This window comes from Brachyhypopomus gauderio, chromosome 14 (assembly GCF_052324685.1).
Source record: "Brachyhypopomus gauderio isolate BG-103 chromosome 14, BGAUD_0.2, whole genome shotgun sequence".
NCBI lineage: Eukaryota > Metazoa > Chordata > Actinopteri > Gymnotiformes > Hypopomidae > Brachyhypopomus > Brachyhypopomus gauderio.
This window is the reverse complement of record NC_135224.1, coordinates 619,189-634,404: the sequence shown is the minus strand read 5'-3', so window position 1 is coordinate 634,404 and position 15,216 is coordinate 619,189. Positions and strand designations below refer to the sequence as shown.

The window sequence follows — 15,216 nt, the reverse complement described above, 5'->3', positions numbered from 1 at the left end:
CACGCAGGGAACAACACAGACACGAGGACAGGAACCCGAAGTGACAGAGAGGGGGGTGTAGCCCTACGTGACAGTCGCATTGCTATCTTACAAAAACAATTTTGTCCAGTCTATTTTTTGAGTTTTGTGTAAAATTATATAATTTTGTCTTTTTGTTCTCTATTTTTGTGTTGTTTCAGTACACACAAAGGACATGAATGTGTATAACAAAAGATGTACAGTCCTTTTGAATTAAGGTTTTTGCATGACAGAGTCAATATGCCAGACTTATAATGTAATGACTATTTTATATAAGCTAATATTTGTGTTTTCTCCCAAGAAGGAAGAAAAGCTAAAGAACATTTGTGAAGGATACTCCTTCGACAGTTGTGAGGAATTCCAGAGAGCACTGAGATTATGGAGTGAAGAGGGCTACCATCCAATGCACAAAATTAAAATTTATTTAAACATGATGTAAATAATAAAAACCCCAATTTATTTCTTTAAAAAATGTACAAACCATCCAGAAAAAATGAATTAAAAAGTCAAATCTGTCTTCTGCATTCTGTGAAATTAAATAAAATTAAAGAGGCTGATAATGTACTGGCAGGAAGAATATTTGTATACATCATACTGTAACGCTGGCGACTGGGTGAAGGACGAGACACAGAATCCTGTTCGCTACAGACGTTACTTTATTTGTCTTTACACATATAGCGCAGACAGTGCACGTTTAACACTCATATAGAGACACGTAGACTCAAACAACGACGAGCACAAGACACTGCGCGAACGCACATTAAATAGACAAACTACATAAACCCCACATGATGACGAGACGAGCCACAGGTAAAACGAATTATCACAGGACGCAACTGCACCCACGGAGATCCACTGACGCAGACGACGTAAACACACGCCCAAAGGGAGGGGTCGGGGACCATAACGTGACACATACAATGTGGTGTACATATCAGGGTGCTACAGACAGATATTAACTTGTGTTACATTTTGTTTTAACATTATTTATCACTGGCAGTGTATATTACATTTAGTATTTACCATGTGATTACTGCCATTAGCGGTAAGCGACTTAGGATAATTAAATTGCTATTTAAATTCTAAGCATGGTAAAGAAAAAGACTCACAAGTGAAAAACAAAATTCAAACAGGTCTACCCCATAACCCCAAATAAAAATATCTTCACTTCTTGTAAAATAATTTGTAAGTAAAATGGAACACAAAAGAATAGTACTAATCTTTGATAAATCAAAATGTTGGGTGCAAATAGTACACACTGCTACGTATAGCCGGGTGCAAATAGCACACACTGCTGCATATACCCGGGTGCAAATAGCACACACTGCTATGTACACCCGGGTGCAAATAGCACACACTGCTGCATATACCCGGGTGCAAATAGCACACACTGCTATGTACACCCGGGTGCAAATAGCACACACTGCTGCATATACTCGGGTGCAAATAACACATACTGCTGCATATACCCGGGTGCAAATAGCATCTGCCATTGGATATTTAGAAAACCCTTGAAAACCCTTGTGCAAGTAGGTTAGCACAGCTGAAAACAGTTTTGCGGATTAGAGAAGCTATAAAACTGACCTTCCTTTAAGCTAGTTGAGAATCTGGAGCATTACAGTTGTTGGTTCGATTAAACTCACAAAATGGCCAGAAAAAAACAACTTTCAATTGAAACTCGACAGTCTATTCTTGTTCTGAGAAATGAAGGCTATTCCATGCGAGATATTGCCAAGAAACTGAAGATTTCCTACAGTGGTGTGTACTACTCCCTTCAGAGGAGAGCACAGACAGGCTCTAACCAGAGTAGAAGGAGAAGTGGAAGGCCCCGCTGCACAACTGAGCAAGAAGACAAGTACATTAGAGTCTCCAGTTTGAGAAATCAACGCCTCACAGGTCCTCAACTGGCAGGTTCATTAAACAGTACCCGCAAAACGCCAGTGTCAACATCTACAGTGAAGAGGCGACTCCGGGATGCTGGCCTTCAGGGCAGAGTGGCAAAGAAAAAGCCATATCTGAGACTGGCTAATAAAAGAAAAAGATTAATATGGGCAAAAGAACACAGACATTGGACAGAGGAAGATTGGAAAAAAGTGTTATGGACAGACGAATCAAAGTTTGAGGTGTTTGGATCACACAGACGAACATTTGTGAGACGCAGAACAACTGAAAAGATGCTGGAAGAGTGCCTGACACCATCTGTCAAACATGGTGGAGGTAATGTGATGGTCTGGGGTTGCTTTGGTGCTGGTAAAGTGGGAGATTTGAACAAGGTAAAAGGGATTTTGAATAAGGAAGGCTATCACTCCATTTTGCAACACCATGCCATACCCTGTGGACAGCGCTTGATTGGAGCCAATTTCATCCTGCAACAGGACAATGACCCAAAGCACACCTCCAAATTATGCACAAACTATTTAGAGAAGAAGCAGGCAGCTGGTGTTATATCGGTAATGGAGTGGCCAGCGCAGTCACCAGATCTCAACCCCATTGAGCTGTTGTGGGAGCAGCTTGACCGTATGGTATGAAAAAAGTGCCCATCAACCCAATCAAACTTGTGGGAGCGGCTTCTGGAAGCATGGGGTGAAATTTCTCCAGATTACCTCAGCAAATTAACAGCTAGAATGCCAAAGGTCTGCAATGCTGTAATTGCTGCTAAGGGAGCATTCTTTGACGAAAGCAAAGTTTAAAGTAGAAAATTATTTCAATTATTTCTACCTTGTCAGTGTCTGGACTATATTTCTATTCATTTTGCAATTCATTTGATAAATAAAAGTATGAGATTTCAGGGAAAACAAAAATTGTCTAGGTGACCCCAAACTTTTGAACGGTAGTGTATAGTTTAAAAAGTGTGATTGTTAGAAAGATTTCGATTTTTTATTTCACAGCCCTCCTTTATCTTTTAGAACAAAATATAGCAGATGTTCTACTGAAAGAAGAGAATATTGTATCCAGAAAAACGAAGCGTCAGGAACAGCACATGATCTCGGTTCAGGTTCTCCTGCCGCTCATTGCCCCTCCCCCTTCGCAACTATTTAAGCTCCCTCCTCTCTCTTCCGGGTTGCGAAGTATTGTTGCCATGCCACGTATATATACACTTTAGCTGCTTGCTTCATCCATATAGTAATAACTGACAGCCATCGTTAGATGGCGATTTTGCGATTTACTAATAAAACATGTTATTCACATATTACAGTAGTAGTGGATAGTTAGCAAAACACTTCTTTATTAAACATACACAAGATATGTCATTCGTTTTGAGTACAACATACATTATCCCATATCCAAGCGACCTCTTCTCACGAGGAGAAGTGCACACCTGAGCTTCCGTATACACGCATACGTAGTGTGAACATCATTTCTGTCTCCACAAGAGGCGAGTCCCAGATTGCTGCGAGAAAATTGACTGAGAGAGATAGATGTGTGTGTGTGTGTGTGTGTGTGTGTGTGTGTGTGTGTGTGTGTGTGTGTGTGTGTGTGCGCGCGCATGTGTCCATGTAAGGTAGGCGTGAGTGTGTGTGTGTGGTCATCCTCTTCTCTGTATATGAGACTCAGATCAGGTCAGATCAACTTCAGCTTCTCCACTGACGTGGTCAGATACTGTAAGACAGAGAATAGGACAGAATCAGACATGAACACACATCACAATCAGACATCATACTCTATACACTCAATCAGTGTAAACACTCACTTTAGGGTGTACAGTGTACAGTGTGGATCCTGTTTGTGTGTGTGTGTGTATAATGAGTCAGTAAGTCAGTAACTCACTGTAGTTTCTCCAGTGTACAGTGTGGATCCTCCAGTAGAGCAGAGAGTTTCTTCACTCCTGAGTCTCCTGGTTCATTGTGGTCCAGATTCAGCACTCTCAGGTGTGATGAGGGGTTTGACCTCAGAGCTGAACACAGAGCAGCACAGCCTTCCTCTCTAATACTGCAGTTATTTAGACTGTAGAGAGAAGGAGAAAAACTCCTCACACTTACACATCAACACACACGTGAACACACACACGTGGCCTCACATGCGGAAGCGCGCTTGCGCACGCACACACACACACACACACACACACACACACAGATCTCAGAGCGGGAAAACCATGGGTGGAACCTTCACACTACATATATATTGAATGTGTGTGTGTGTGTGTGTGAGAGAGAGAGAGAGAGAGAGAGAGGGGGAGAGAGAGAGAGAGGATACTGACTGTGTGTGTGTGTGTGTGTGTGTGTGTGTGTGTGTGTGTGTGTGTGTGTGTGTGTGTGTGTGTGTGTGTGTGTGTGTGTGTGTGAGAGAGAAAGTATATTGACTGTGTGTGTGTGTGAGAGAGGATACTGACTGTGTGTGTGTGTGTGTGATGGAGAGAAAGTATATTGACTGTGTGTGTGTGAGAGAGAGAGAGAGAGAGAGTATATTGACTGTGTGTGTGTGAGAGAGAGAGAGAATATTGACTGTGTGTGTGTGTGTGTGTGTGTGTGTGTGTGTGATAGACAGAAAGTATATTGACTGTGTGTGCGTGAGAGAGAGAGAGAGAGAGAAAGTATATTGACTGTGTGTGTGAGAGAGAGAGAGAATACTGACTGTGTGTGTGTGTGTGTGTGTGATAGACTGAAAGTATATTGACTGTGTGTGTGTGTGTGTGTGTGTGTGTGTGTGTGTGTGTGTGTGTGTGTGTGTGAGGGAGAGAGAGAGAGGCCGTAGAGAGAGGCAGGTATAAACAGTCCTGGCTGCCCAGAGAGCAGAGGCTGTGTGGTCACTGTACGACAGGTGAGGTCCAGACAGAGATGCACTTTCTCCTGCAATGTGAAAAATTCACGAGAACACGAGAAATTTACACACACAAATTCATAAAGATAATCCCAAACTTCCAAACATTAACACAAACTGAACAATTAAAAATCATTCTAGGAGGGGGACACAGCGCCCCCTCACTGCTAAATATGTAAGTACATGTCACAGCCTGAGAGACAGTGGGAAACGACCCCCCCCTTCAGCTTCAGAATGTAAGTAATTAAAATGATAACTTTCCCTAAATGTTATCATATATATTATTATTGTTATTTGTTGTTTGTCAATGTTATTGTCATTGTTATCATTGTTGTAATGCTTTGCCAACACTGTACCTTATACAGTCATGCTAATGAAGCTATATTGAACTATATTGAACTGAGTGAAAGACAGGGTTTTGACAGCAGCAGCTGACCGTTTTCACACGCTCTCACGCCACACTTCCGATATCTCACGCCGAAAAAAAATATCCAGTTTATTTACCTCAGATCCACATATATGATTCAATACGTTACTAGTTCGCTAGCTCTAGCTCTGGCGACAGCTCTGCTGTTGTACACCGATCGCAGCGCAGCCTGGCATTCTGCTATATGTGCACACTTTACTTACATCACAAAACCAGGGATCTGTAAAGACCCACAAATCTACATATTTGAGGACATAGAAAAAATTCATGAAAATCTGTTTCTGACAGTGAACCTGTACCAGAATGGTACAGTAATGGTGCAGGACAGTGAACCTGTACCAGAACGGTACAGTAATGGTGCAGGACAGTGAGAAAGCACTGAGGAGATTTGCACAAACCCATGATTCAGCACCCACTCCTGAACAACAACAATCTACCGGGAGAGATCCAAACCCTCACAACCTCACCATCATCACACAGGACAACTCTGCTTCAGACAACGCTGTCCCTCCCCTGAGCCCACGCCTCTCCTCTACCGTAGAGGAGGTCAGGAACAGCCTCTCCCTGATGGAGGTGGAGCTGGTGGAGCTGAGGGAGCACGTCCACACCCACACCACCATCAGCAAAGATATAAGCTTCCTCAAGGACCAGCTCAGCCTGATAAGAAACCAGATAAAGATGTCTGTACAGGAGCTGAAGGGAGACATAGAAAACCTAATACAGGAGAAGGAAGCACTACAAAATGATCTCACGAACATTAAAAACACCACAAAAAAGAACGAGCTAATAAAACAAGACACTCTGGAGATAGAAGTAGACCTGTGCCACCTCCCCTTCCAAGGCATTGTGGGGAATGAGTGAATGAGAAGGCAGAGGACAGAGCAGCTGGAGTTGCAGAGTTCTCTGGAGTGATCCAGGGTTTGGTCAGAGCCTAGAAGTGTAGCGAGTGGAGGGATGCAAGAGCTGAGATGAAGTCAGCCTTCTGGACAGCAGAGTGGCAATTCCAGAGTCCTCCAGTCACTGTGATTGGAGTTTGTGGTGACCATTGTGGGTAAGTTAGGTTCCGGGTGTTGCCATGGCTATGATGGTATCTATGAGCTCTGTGAGATACATGCACAGGGATTTGCAGACACATTGTGGAATAAAAACAAGCTTTATGAATACTAGCAGGGAAAGAAAATGGCAGAATAAGTTGAGACTTAGCTGGGTTAGAGATTCAGTGTTTATGGAGGAAAGTAGATGAATTAAAGCGTAGAAAGTTACTGCATACCGGTAGCGGAGTTGTCCTAATTTATCTGTTTTAGTCAGTGCTGTATCCACCCCTTAATTTACACCTTAGACCAGGGCAAAACTACACCTGGAGTGACTAATTACAGCCAATACCAGCTAACAAAACAACAAGGTTATGAAAAGAAGCCTAGAATCTACCAGAATCTGAGGCAATAGTAATTAAACTCAAGTCCTACCTTAACCAATCACAGGATGTTCCAAGACTAGATACACAAAGCACACTGAAGTCCAAAACTAGAGTTGTCCTAATTTATCTGTTTTAGTCATTATACACACGGGCACCAACGACCTCAGGATAGAGCAGGAGAGAGTAGCAGGAGAGAGTAGCAGGAGAGAGTGGTAGGAGAGAGTGGTAGGAGAGAGTTAAAGGAGAGAGTTAGAGGAGAGAGTAGGAGGAGAGAGTTAGAGGAGAGAGTAGCAGAAGAGAGTAGAAGGAGAGAGTAGGAGGAGAGTTAGAGGAGAGAGTAGGAGGAGAGAGTTAGAGGAGAGAGTTAGACGAGAGAGTTAGAGGAGCGAGTAGCAGGAGAGAGTAGGAGGAGAGAGTAGGAGGAGAGAGTTAGAGGAGAGAGTAGCAGGAGAGAGTAGCAGGAGAGAGTAGAGAGGAGAGAGTGGCAGGAGAGAGTTAGAGGAGAGAGTAGCAGGAGAGAGTAGGAGGAGAGAGTTAGAGGAGAGAGGCGGACCAAACGGAGCCAGTCCCAGTAATGCAGGACCCAACAAAGCCATGCCCAGCAACGCAGCACCCACTAGATCCCAGCACATCACTGGAGCACCCACCAGATCCCAGTACATCACTGGAGCACCCACCAGATCCCAGCACATCACTGGAGCACCCACCAGATCCCAGCGCATCACTGGAGCACCCACCAGATCCCAGCACATCACTGGAGCACCCACCAGATCCCAGCACATCATTGCAGAATCCAGTGGATCCCCACACACTTCTGCACCACCCAGCAGAGCGCTGCCCAACACTGCAGTACAGGCCCCGCCACCACCACCCAGCCTACAGCCCTCATATGCACAGGTTGTATCTGGTGTCAAACCTCCAGACCATCCAGCTCTTGAAGAAATGAGGCAACTGCTCCAGCTCATCTGCAGAATAGTTGGGTAATTACATAAACAATGTAAGCTTTTAGATTAATATCACTGTATATACTTATTTGGAACTGTTGTTTTCTGTTGTATATAGCTAATATAATCAATATATAATAGTTTATCTGGTATGAAATCTCTCTCTATCTCTTCATGGAATATTCAGGGACTACATTCTTCAGCGTTTGGTTTTAAAACAAAAAATATGGAATTCTTAACTAATATTTCTGGTCAAGACATTATTATCTTACTTGAAACATGGTGTAAAGATAACACCAACACTCACTGTCCCCCAAATTACAGAGAAATTCTGCTGCCATCTCTAAAATTGAACAATATTAAACATGGTCGAGACTCAGGAGGGGTTGTTGTATGGTATAAGGACAACCTGTCATCATATATTTTAGAAATTAAAAGACAATCCACACATATTTGGCTGAAACTAAGTAAAACCATAATTGAATGTGAAAATGATTTGTATATATGTGCAGCTTATGTGCCCCCTCTGGAGTCTCCGTATTATCAGGACCATTTCTTTGAGAATATTCAACAAGAAATAAGACATTTCCAGGCCCAGGGCAATGTCATGATTATTGGAGATTTAAATGCCAGAACAGGCAATGAGAGTGATATAATCGACTATACTGGCAACAAATACGTATTCAGTAAGTCCTCCACCAACTTCAGCACTATATGCTTTCAAAGAGATAGTCCTGACCACATCCTGAACAGGAACGGTAAAGAGTTAGTGCACCTCTGTCGATCCTCAGGTCTGTATATCCTTAATGGTAGGATCAGAGGAGACTCTTTAGGGAGATTCACCTACTGTTCAGCTCTTGGAGCTAGTGTAGTCGATTATGCGATCACTGACATGGACCCCTCCACTATTAGTGCATTCACCGTCAGACCACAGCTCCCACTTTCTGATCACTGTCAAATCAATGTTTATCTTAAAAGAATCAGTCAACATCAAACCATGAAACATGAGCCCTGCAATACAATCCACTTAAACCGCACATTTAGATGGAATCATGACAGCGAAGATAAATTTAAATCTGCTGTTGGTTCCTCAAAAATCACTAATCATATTAACATTTTTTTATCAGAATCATTTGAATTAAACCAATCAGGAATTAATAAAGCGGTTTCACAAATTAATGAAATATATTACAAATCTGCCAAAATGGCAGGCCTCAAGTTACTAAACACCAAACCAAACCAAAAACCACAAAAGGAAGAATGGTTTGATGAAGACTGTAAAAGAATTAGAATACAATTAAGACAATTATCAAATGAGAAACACAGACAACCTAACAATAATGAAATTAGGTCAAATTATACTACAACACTAAGAGAATATAAAAAGATTTTACGACAAAAAAAAAATAAACATTATACTCAATATCTACAAAAAATTGAAAACTCTATAGACCAAAATCTGGGAATTGTGGAACAACCTGAGCAACAAAAGTCCTCATAATCTGGCCATAGAAAATCCCAACATCTGGAAAAAACACTTTCAAAAATTATATGAGAAATTACCATCAGATAGTCTCAATTTGGAACAGCAAAAAATCCTAAGAAATCTAACGATACTAGAATGTGCAGAATCCAATTGACCACCAAATTTCACAGGAAGAACTAAACACCCAAATTAAAAAACTTCAATCCAGAAAAGCCTGTGGACCCGACAGCATCCGGACAGAGATGCTGAAATGCAGCAGTCCTCAGCTGCAACAGGCTCTGCTCAGATTGTTTAACACCATTCTCCAATCCGGCTACTTTCCTGAGATCTGGAGCAGGGGGCTTATTTCCCCGATCTACAAGAGTGGAGACAAATTCGACCCCAACAACTACCGAGGCGTCTGTGTGAGCAGTAACCTGGGGAAGGTGTTCTGCTGTATCATTAACGCCCGGATACAGGCCTTCCTTACTGAACACAGCGTCTTGAGTAAAGGACAGATTGGTTTTTTACCAAATCACCGCACTACTGACCACATTTACACCCTACACACCCTAATCCACCAACATCTACACACAAAAGATCACACTAAAGTTTTTGCATGTTTTATAGATTTCAAAAAAGCATTTGATTCAATCTGGCAAGAAGGACTATACTATAAAGTTCTACAAAATGGTGTAGGGGGTAAAGTCTATGACATCATTAAATCGATGTATGTCAGTAATAAATGTGGAGTAAAAATTGGCAATAAAATGACGGAGGTCTTCACTCAGGGGCGTGGTGTCAGGCAGGGTTGCAGCTTGTCTCCAACTCTCTTTAATATCTATATAAATGATCTAGCAGTGTTACTGGAGCAATCTGCAAACCCCGGCCTGACACTAAACGGAGCGGAAGTTAAATTCCTCCTCTACGCAGATGACCTGCTACTGCTGTCGCCTACAGAACAGGGGCTTCAGCGGCACCTGGACCTGCTGGAGGAGTACTGTCAGACCTGGGCCCTGACAGTCAACCCTGATAAATCTAAAGTCATGATCTTCCAAAAGAAAGCCAGATCTCAGGAAGGCAGACACATTTTCTATCTAGGAGACACCGCCCTAGATCACACCCTCTCCTATAATTACCTGGGGCTCAGAATCAGCGCCTCAGGAGGCTTTGGTCTGGCAGTGGATGCACTGAAAGAGAAGGCCTGTAGAGCCCTCTACTCCATTAAAAACAAATTCGCCAACATCCACATCCCAATTCCAATCTGGCTAAAGATCTTTGACAGTATAATTCTGCCCATTGCGCTGTACGGTAGTGAAGTATGGGGTCCACTCAGTCATCATGACTACACTAGATGGGACAAGAATCCCACTGAAACCCTGCATGCAGAATTCTGTAGAATGATTTTACACGTCCAAAGAAAAACCCCAACTAATGCATGCAGGGCCGAATTAGGCAGATTTCCCTTAATCATTAATATTGAAAAAAGAGTACTTAAATTTTATATGCACCTAAAATCAAGTGACACAACAAGCCTGCACTTCCAGGCTCTCCAGTCCCAAGAGCTGAACCCTGAAAAGAGTCCCATGTGTCAGCTGGTCCAGAGACTGACCTCTAATAACCCCAACTCTCTGACCAGCACTGCTTCCCAAACACCAATCAGAGTCTCCCAAATTATTAACAGCGTAAAAACACTTATCTGGAACATTGGAGAACCCAAACTCAAACCCAAACTAGACTAAACTGCTTTCTGACCCTAAAACGTGAATACACCCTGGCCATATATCTCCTCACTGTCCGAGATACGAAGCAGAGACAGATCCTCACCAGATACAGACTGAGTGACCACAGCCTGGCCATCGAGAGCGGCCGCTTTAAACAGTCCTGGATCCCCAGAGACCAGAGAGTGTGTGGTCACTGCAGGACAGGTGAGTTAGAGACAGAGGTGCACTTCCTTCTAAAATGCCCCAAATATGAAGAAATCAGACATAAATATTTCAGTCAGTTTGAAAATCAGGTGAGCAGCTTCAGACTGATGACCGATTATGAGAAACTGGCCATCATATTAGGAGAGGGTCCATCAACCTCCACGGCAGCCAGATACGTACAGGAATGTAACAAACTCCGGGACAGTGAGTGAAACACCAGAAGAGTTTATCTATATGTAGTCTGTCCAGAGGTTATATATAGTTGTTGTTCCCCTTTGTATGATACTGCATATGTATTTTAATTATTATCAAATTTATTTATTAGCAGTTCAATTATTACATTTATTAATTAACAGTTCTGTATGTATCTTTTCATTGTTCTATGTTATGGATATACATGCATATTGATACTTTATGTTTACATTGATGTGCAATTTTTTATTTTATTTTTTTTATTTACTTATTTATTTATCATTTTTATATATGAATGCTTTGACAATACAAATGTGAATTTGTCATGTCAATAAAGCAACTTGAACTTGAACTTGAGTAGGAGGAGAGAGTAGGAGGAGGGAGTAGGAGGAGAGAGTAGGAGGAGGGAGTAGGAGGAGAGAGTAGCAGGAGAGAGTAGGAGGAGGGAGTTAGAGGAGAGAGTAGGAGGACTTAGAGGAGAGAGTAGCAGGAGAGAGTAGGAGGAGTTAGAGGAGAGAGTAGGAGGAGAGAGTAGCAGGAGAGAGTAGGAGGAGTTAGAGGAGAGAGTTAGAGGAGAGAGTAGGAGTTAGAGGAGAGAGTTAGAGGAGAGAGTAGGAGGACTTAGAGGAGAGAGTAGCAGGAGAGAGTAGGAGGAGTTAGAGGAGAGAGTTAGAGGAGAGAGTTAGAGGAGAGAGTAGGAGGAGAGAGTAGGAGGAGAGAGTAGCAGGAGAGAGTAGGAGGAGAGAGTAGGAGGAGAGAGTAGGAGGAGAGAGTAGGAGGAGAGAGTAGGAGGACTCATATGCAGAGTGGCAGAAAGAGCAGCAGAATAATTTCCCACTGTCAAAATTATTGTCTCCACAGTCCTGCCACGTAAGGACTTCCACCCTGCAACCGTCCAGAGGGTCAATGCAGACATCTCTAGAGGATGTGCCCTCATGCCCAACATCTCTAGAGGATGTGCCCTCATGCCCAACATCTCTAGAGGATGTGCCCTCATGCCCAACATCTCTAGAGGATGTGCCCTCATGCCCAACATCTCTAGAGGATGTGCCCTCATGCCCAACATCTCTAGAGGATGTGTCCTCATGCCCAACATCTCTAGAGGATGTGCCTTCATGCCCAACATCTCTAGAGGATGTGCCCTCATGCCTAACGTGCACCTTGCTCACCACGCCACCATCACCCCACACCACCTTTATCACCACGTGCACATAAACACACAGTGGGGATTTTCACCAGGACACTTAAAGATGTTGCACTTGGCAGGAGACCTTACACCACACAACAACATAGGGACAGACTACAGCAACATGGACACAGACATGCAGCCATCAGCCCAACCAACAGCAAGCACTTCCACAAAGCCCAACACCTGCTAGGACTACACAGCACACCTCAGCCTGCACATTATGGACCACCAACAGCACCAAACCACCAGGTGACACCACCCAGACCAGCACTAGGGGCCCATTCACCCAGACCTGCACTAGGGGCCCATTCACCCAGACCAGCACTAGGGGCTCATTCACCCAGACCAGCACTAGGGGCCCATTCACCCAGACCAGCACTAGGGGCTCATCCACCCAGACCAGCACTAGGGGCCCATTCACCCAGACCAACACTAGGGGCCCATTCACCCAGACCTGCACTAGGGGCCCATACACCCAGACCAGCACTAGAGGCCCGTCCACCCAGACCAACACTAGGGGCCCATCCACCCAGACCAGCACTAGGGGTCCGTACACCCAGACCAGCACTAGGGGCCCATTCACCCAGACCAGCACTAGGGGCCCATCCACCCAGACCAGCACTAGAGACCCATCCACCCAGACCAGCACTAGGGGCCCATTCACCCAGACCAGCACTAGGGGCCCATCCACCCAGACCAGCACTAGAGGCCCATCCATCCAGACCAACACTAGGGGCCCATCCATCCAGACCAGCACTAGAGGCCCATCCATCCAGACCAGCACTAGGGCTCTTCCGGCTTTCAAGAGAGGCGGTCGCACTTTATCTCTGCTCCTGCACTCCCTCCCTCCTGCCCTGCTCAGCTTAGATTCTCTGTCTTGTCTTAGTAACCTGACGCTGCTCTTCGAATTTTAACATGAAAATGGATTTGATCAGGTGGTCTCTCAATGCAATTGACACTATTATTTCCACGAGGAGTCATGGTGCGGGAGAACCCACATGTCTGGACGAACCATCCTCATCTGGATATGTGTTTGACTCATGGGGGACGTGGCGTAGTTTGTGTCTTGCGCCTCTCTCCCTGGAAGATTTTGAGGATGTTATTTGGAACTTTGATCACTGGGGTTCTGCCAATTGGATTAGGCCTTGCCCTGGTGTATCGGGAAATTAAAAGAGTGGGGTTGAACGCCCACGAAAATTGCCCAACTTGATTGACGCGGTGGGTAGAGCTGTTGGAACACAGACTGTGACTTTTAAAAAGCTGGATTTGATCATGGATGGAATCAATGCTCTACGTGTGAAGTTGGATCAGTTGGGAGACCGCTGACTTAAGAGGAGTTCGTGCTCAAACACTCAAGGACGAGCTCCTTGCTAAATTCCTCTGCATTGGCGCCCAAACAAATTTCTCCCGGAAGATCGTCGTCACCTGCTCCTACCCCCACACAGAGACTGTCAGAGATGGCTCTCACCTTCCAACGTGAACTTTGACACAAAAACTGTGTGCCAGGCCTCTGGCCCCCCCTCCCTCTCTGAATGGATCACGCCTCTCACTGCTTACTGTCTGTGTTATCAGTGGATCACACCTCTCACTGCTTACTGTCTGTGTTATCAATGCTGTATGTGCTATGGGGATTTTTTGCATGCACACAGACTGCTGTCCTGTTTGTGAGAATAATCTGTGGTCATATTTTTTTGTCTCCTCCCAATGTTATCTCCATGTTTTCTCATGTCCCTGGGCGAAGACGCATTTCACCATGTACTTGTACAATGTGTGAAGAATAAATATCTTTGAATCTTGAATCTTGAACTAGGGGCCCATCCACCCAGACAAGCACTAGGGGCCCAACCATCCAGACCAGCACTAGGGGCCCATCCACCCAGACCAGCACTAGACACAGACGAGCAGACGCAGACGACGTAAACACACGCCCAAAGGGAGGGGTCGGGGACCTCAACGTGACACTTACTACTCAGAAGAAATGTTCCCTGAACTAGAGAGAGAGGTGAGCCATTTCCAGGCCCAGTGAAACGTGCTCATCTGTGGGGACTTAAATGCAAGAACTGGAACACAGCCTGATTTTATAAACTCAAAGGATGATAAATACATTAAAAACAAAATTCTGTACAATAACAACCTTCCTTATGCCCACAGAAGCAATATGGATCAAGTAGTCAACAAAAACGGCAAAAACCTCTTGCAGCTCTGTCAAAGTCTGAGTCTGTACATCGTCAATGGTAGGTTACGAGGGGACTCCTTAGGAAGGTACACGTTTTGCTCACCTCTTGGGAACAGTACAGTAGACTACATGATAACAGATTTAGACCTTTTATCTCTCAGTGCATTCATTGTTAAGCCACTAACTCCTCTGTCTGACCACAGCCAAATTACTGTGTTCATTAAAAGGACAGATACTAACAACACTACACTCACACAGCCCAGTAAGCTGTATAACATCAGAAGATCATACAGATGGGCCAAAAACAGCTCAGAAGAATTCCAGAAAGCAATTAGAGACCCACAAATTCAAACACTTCTAAACATCTTTCTAGACACCACATACACTCACAGTTAAGAGGGAGTGAAGCTGGCAGTAAAAAAATCTAAATTGGATTTTTGATAAAACAGCAGAAAAGGCCAAATTGAAAATGAAAACCCAATCAAAACCAAAACTCAAAAAAGAAGATGAATGGTTTGACCAAGAGTGCAAACACATGCGAAAAGAATTAAGGAAATTATCCAATCAGAAACACAGAGAGCCAAATAACGCACATATACGCCTTCTTTACTGTGAAACTCTTAAGCAATATAAACGTACACTCAGAACAAAAAAAGCTCAATACACCTACAAGCAACTGACACTAATTGAGGAGTCAATCAG

The 15,216-nt window shown here is 44.0% G+C and overlaps 1 protein-coding gene across 1 annotated transcript in view; it reads right to left on the bottom strand.

Moving 5' to 3' along the window:
* Positions 1-3,224: 3,224 nt before the first annotated feature.
* Positions 3,225-15,216, bottom strand: part of LOC143474471 (ribonuclease inhibitor-like) — an 82,587-nt gene continuing 70,595 nt past the window's right edge. The window contains exons 9-10 of the mRNA XM_076971937.1: positions 3,787-3,963; positions 3,225-3,618 (exon numbers count right to left, since the gene is read on the bottom strand). Coding sequence (XP_076828052.1) covers positions 3,612-3,618; positions 3,787-3,963 — 184 coding nt within the window. The 3' untranslated portion in view covers positions 3,225-3,611. The remainder of the gene's footprint in view (positions 3,619-3,786; positions 3,964-15,216) is intronic.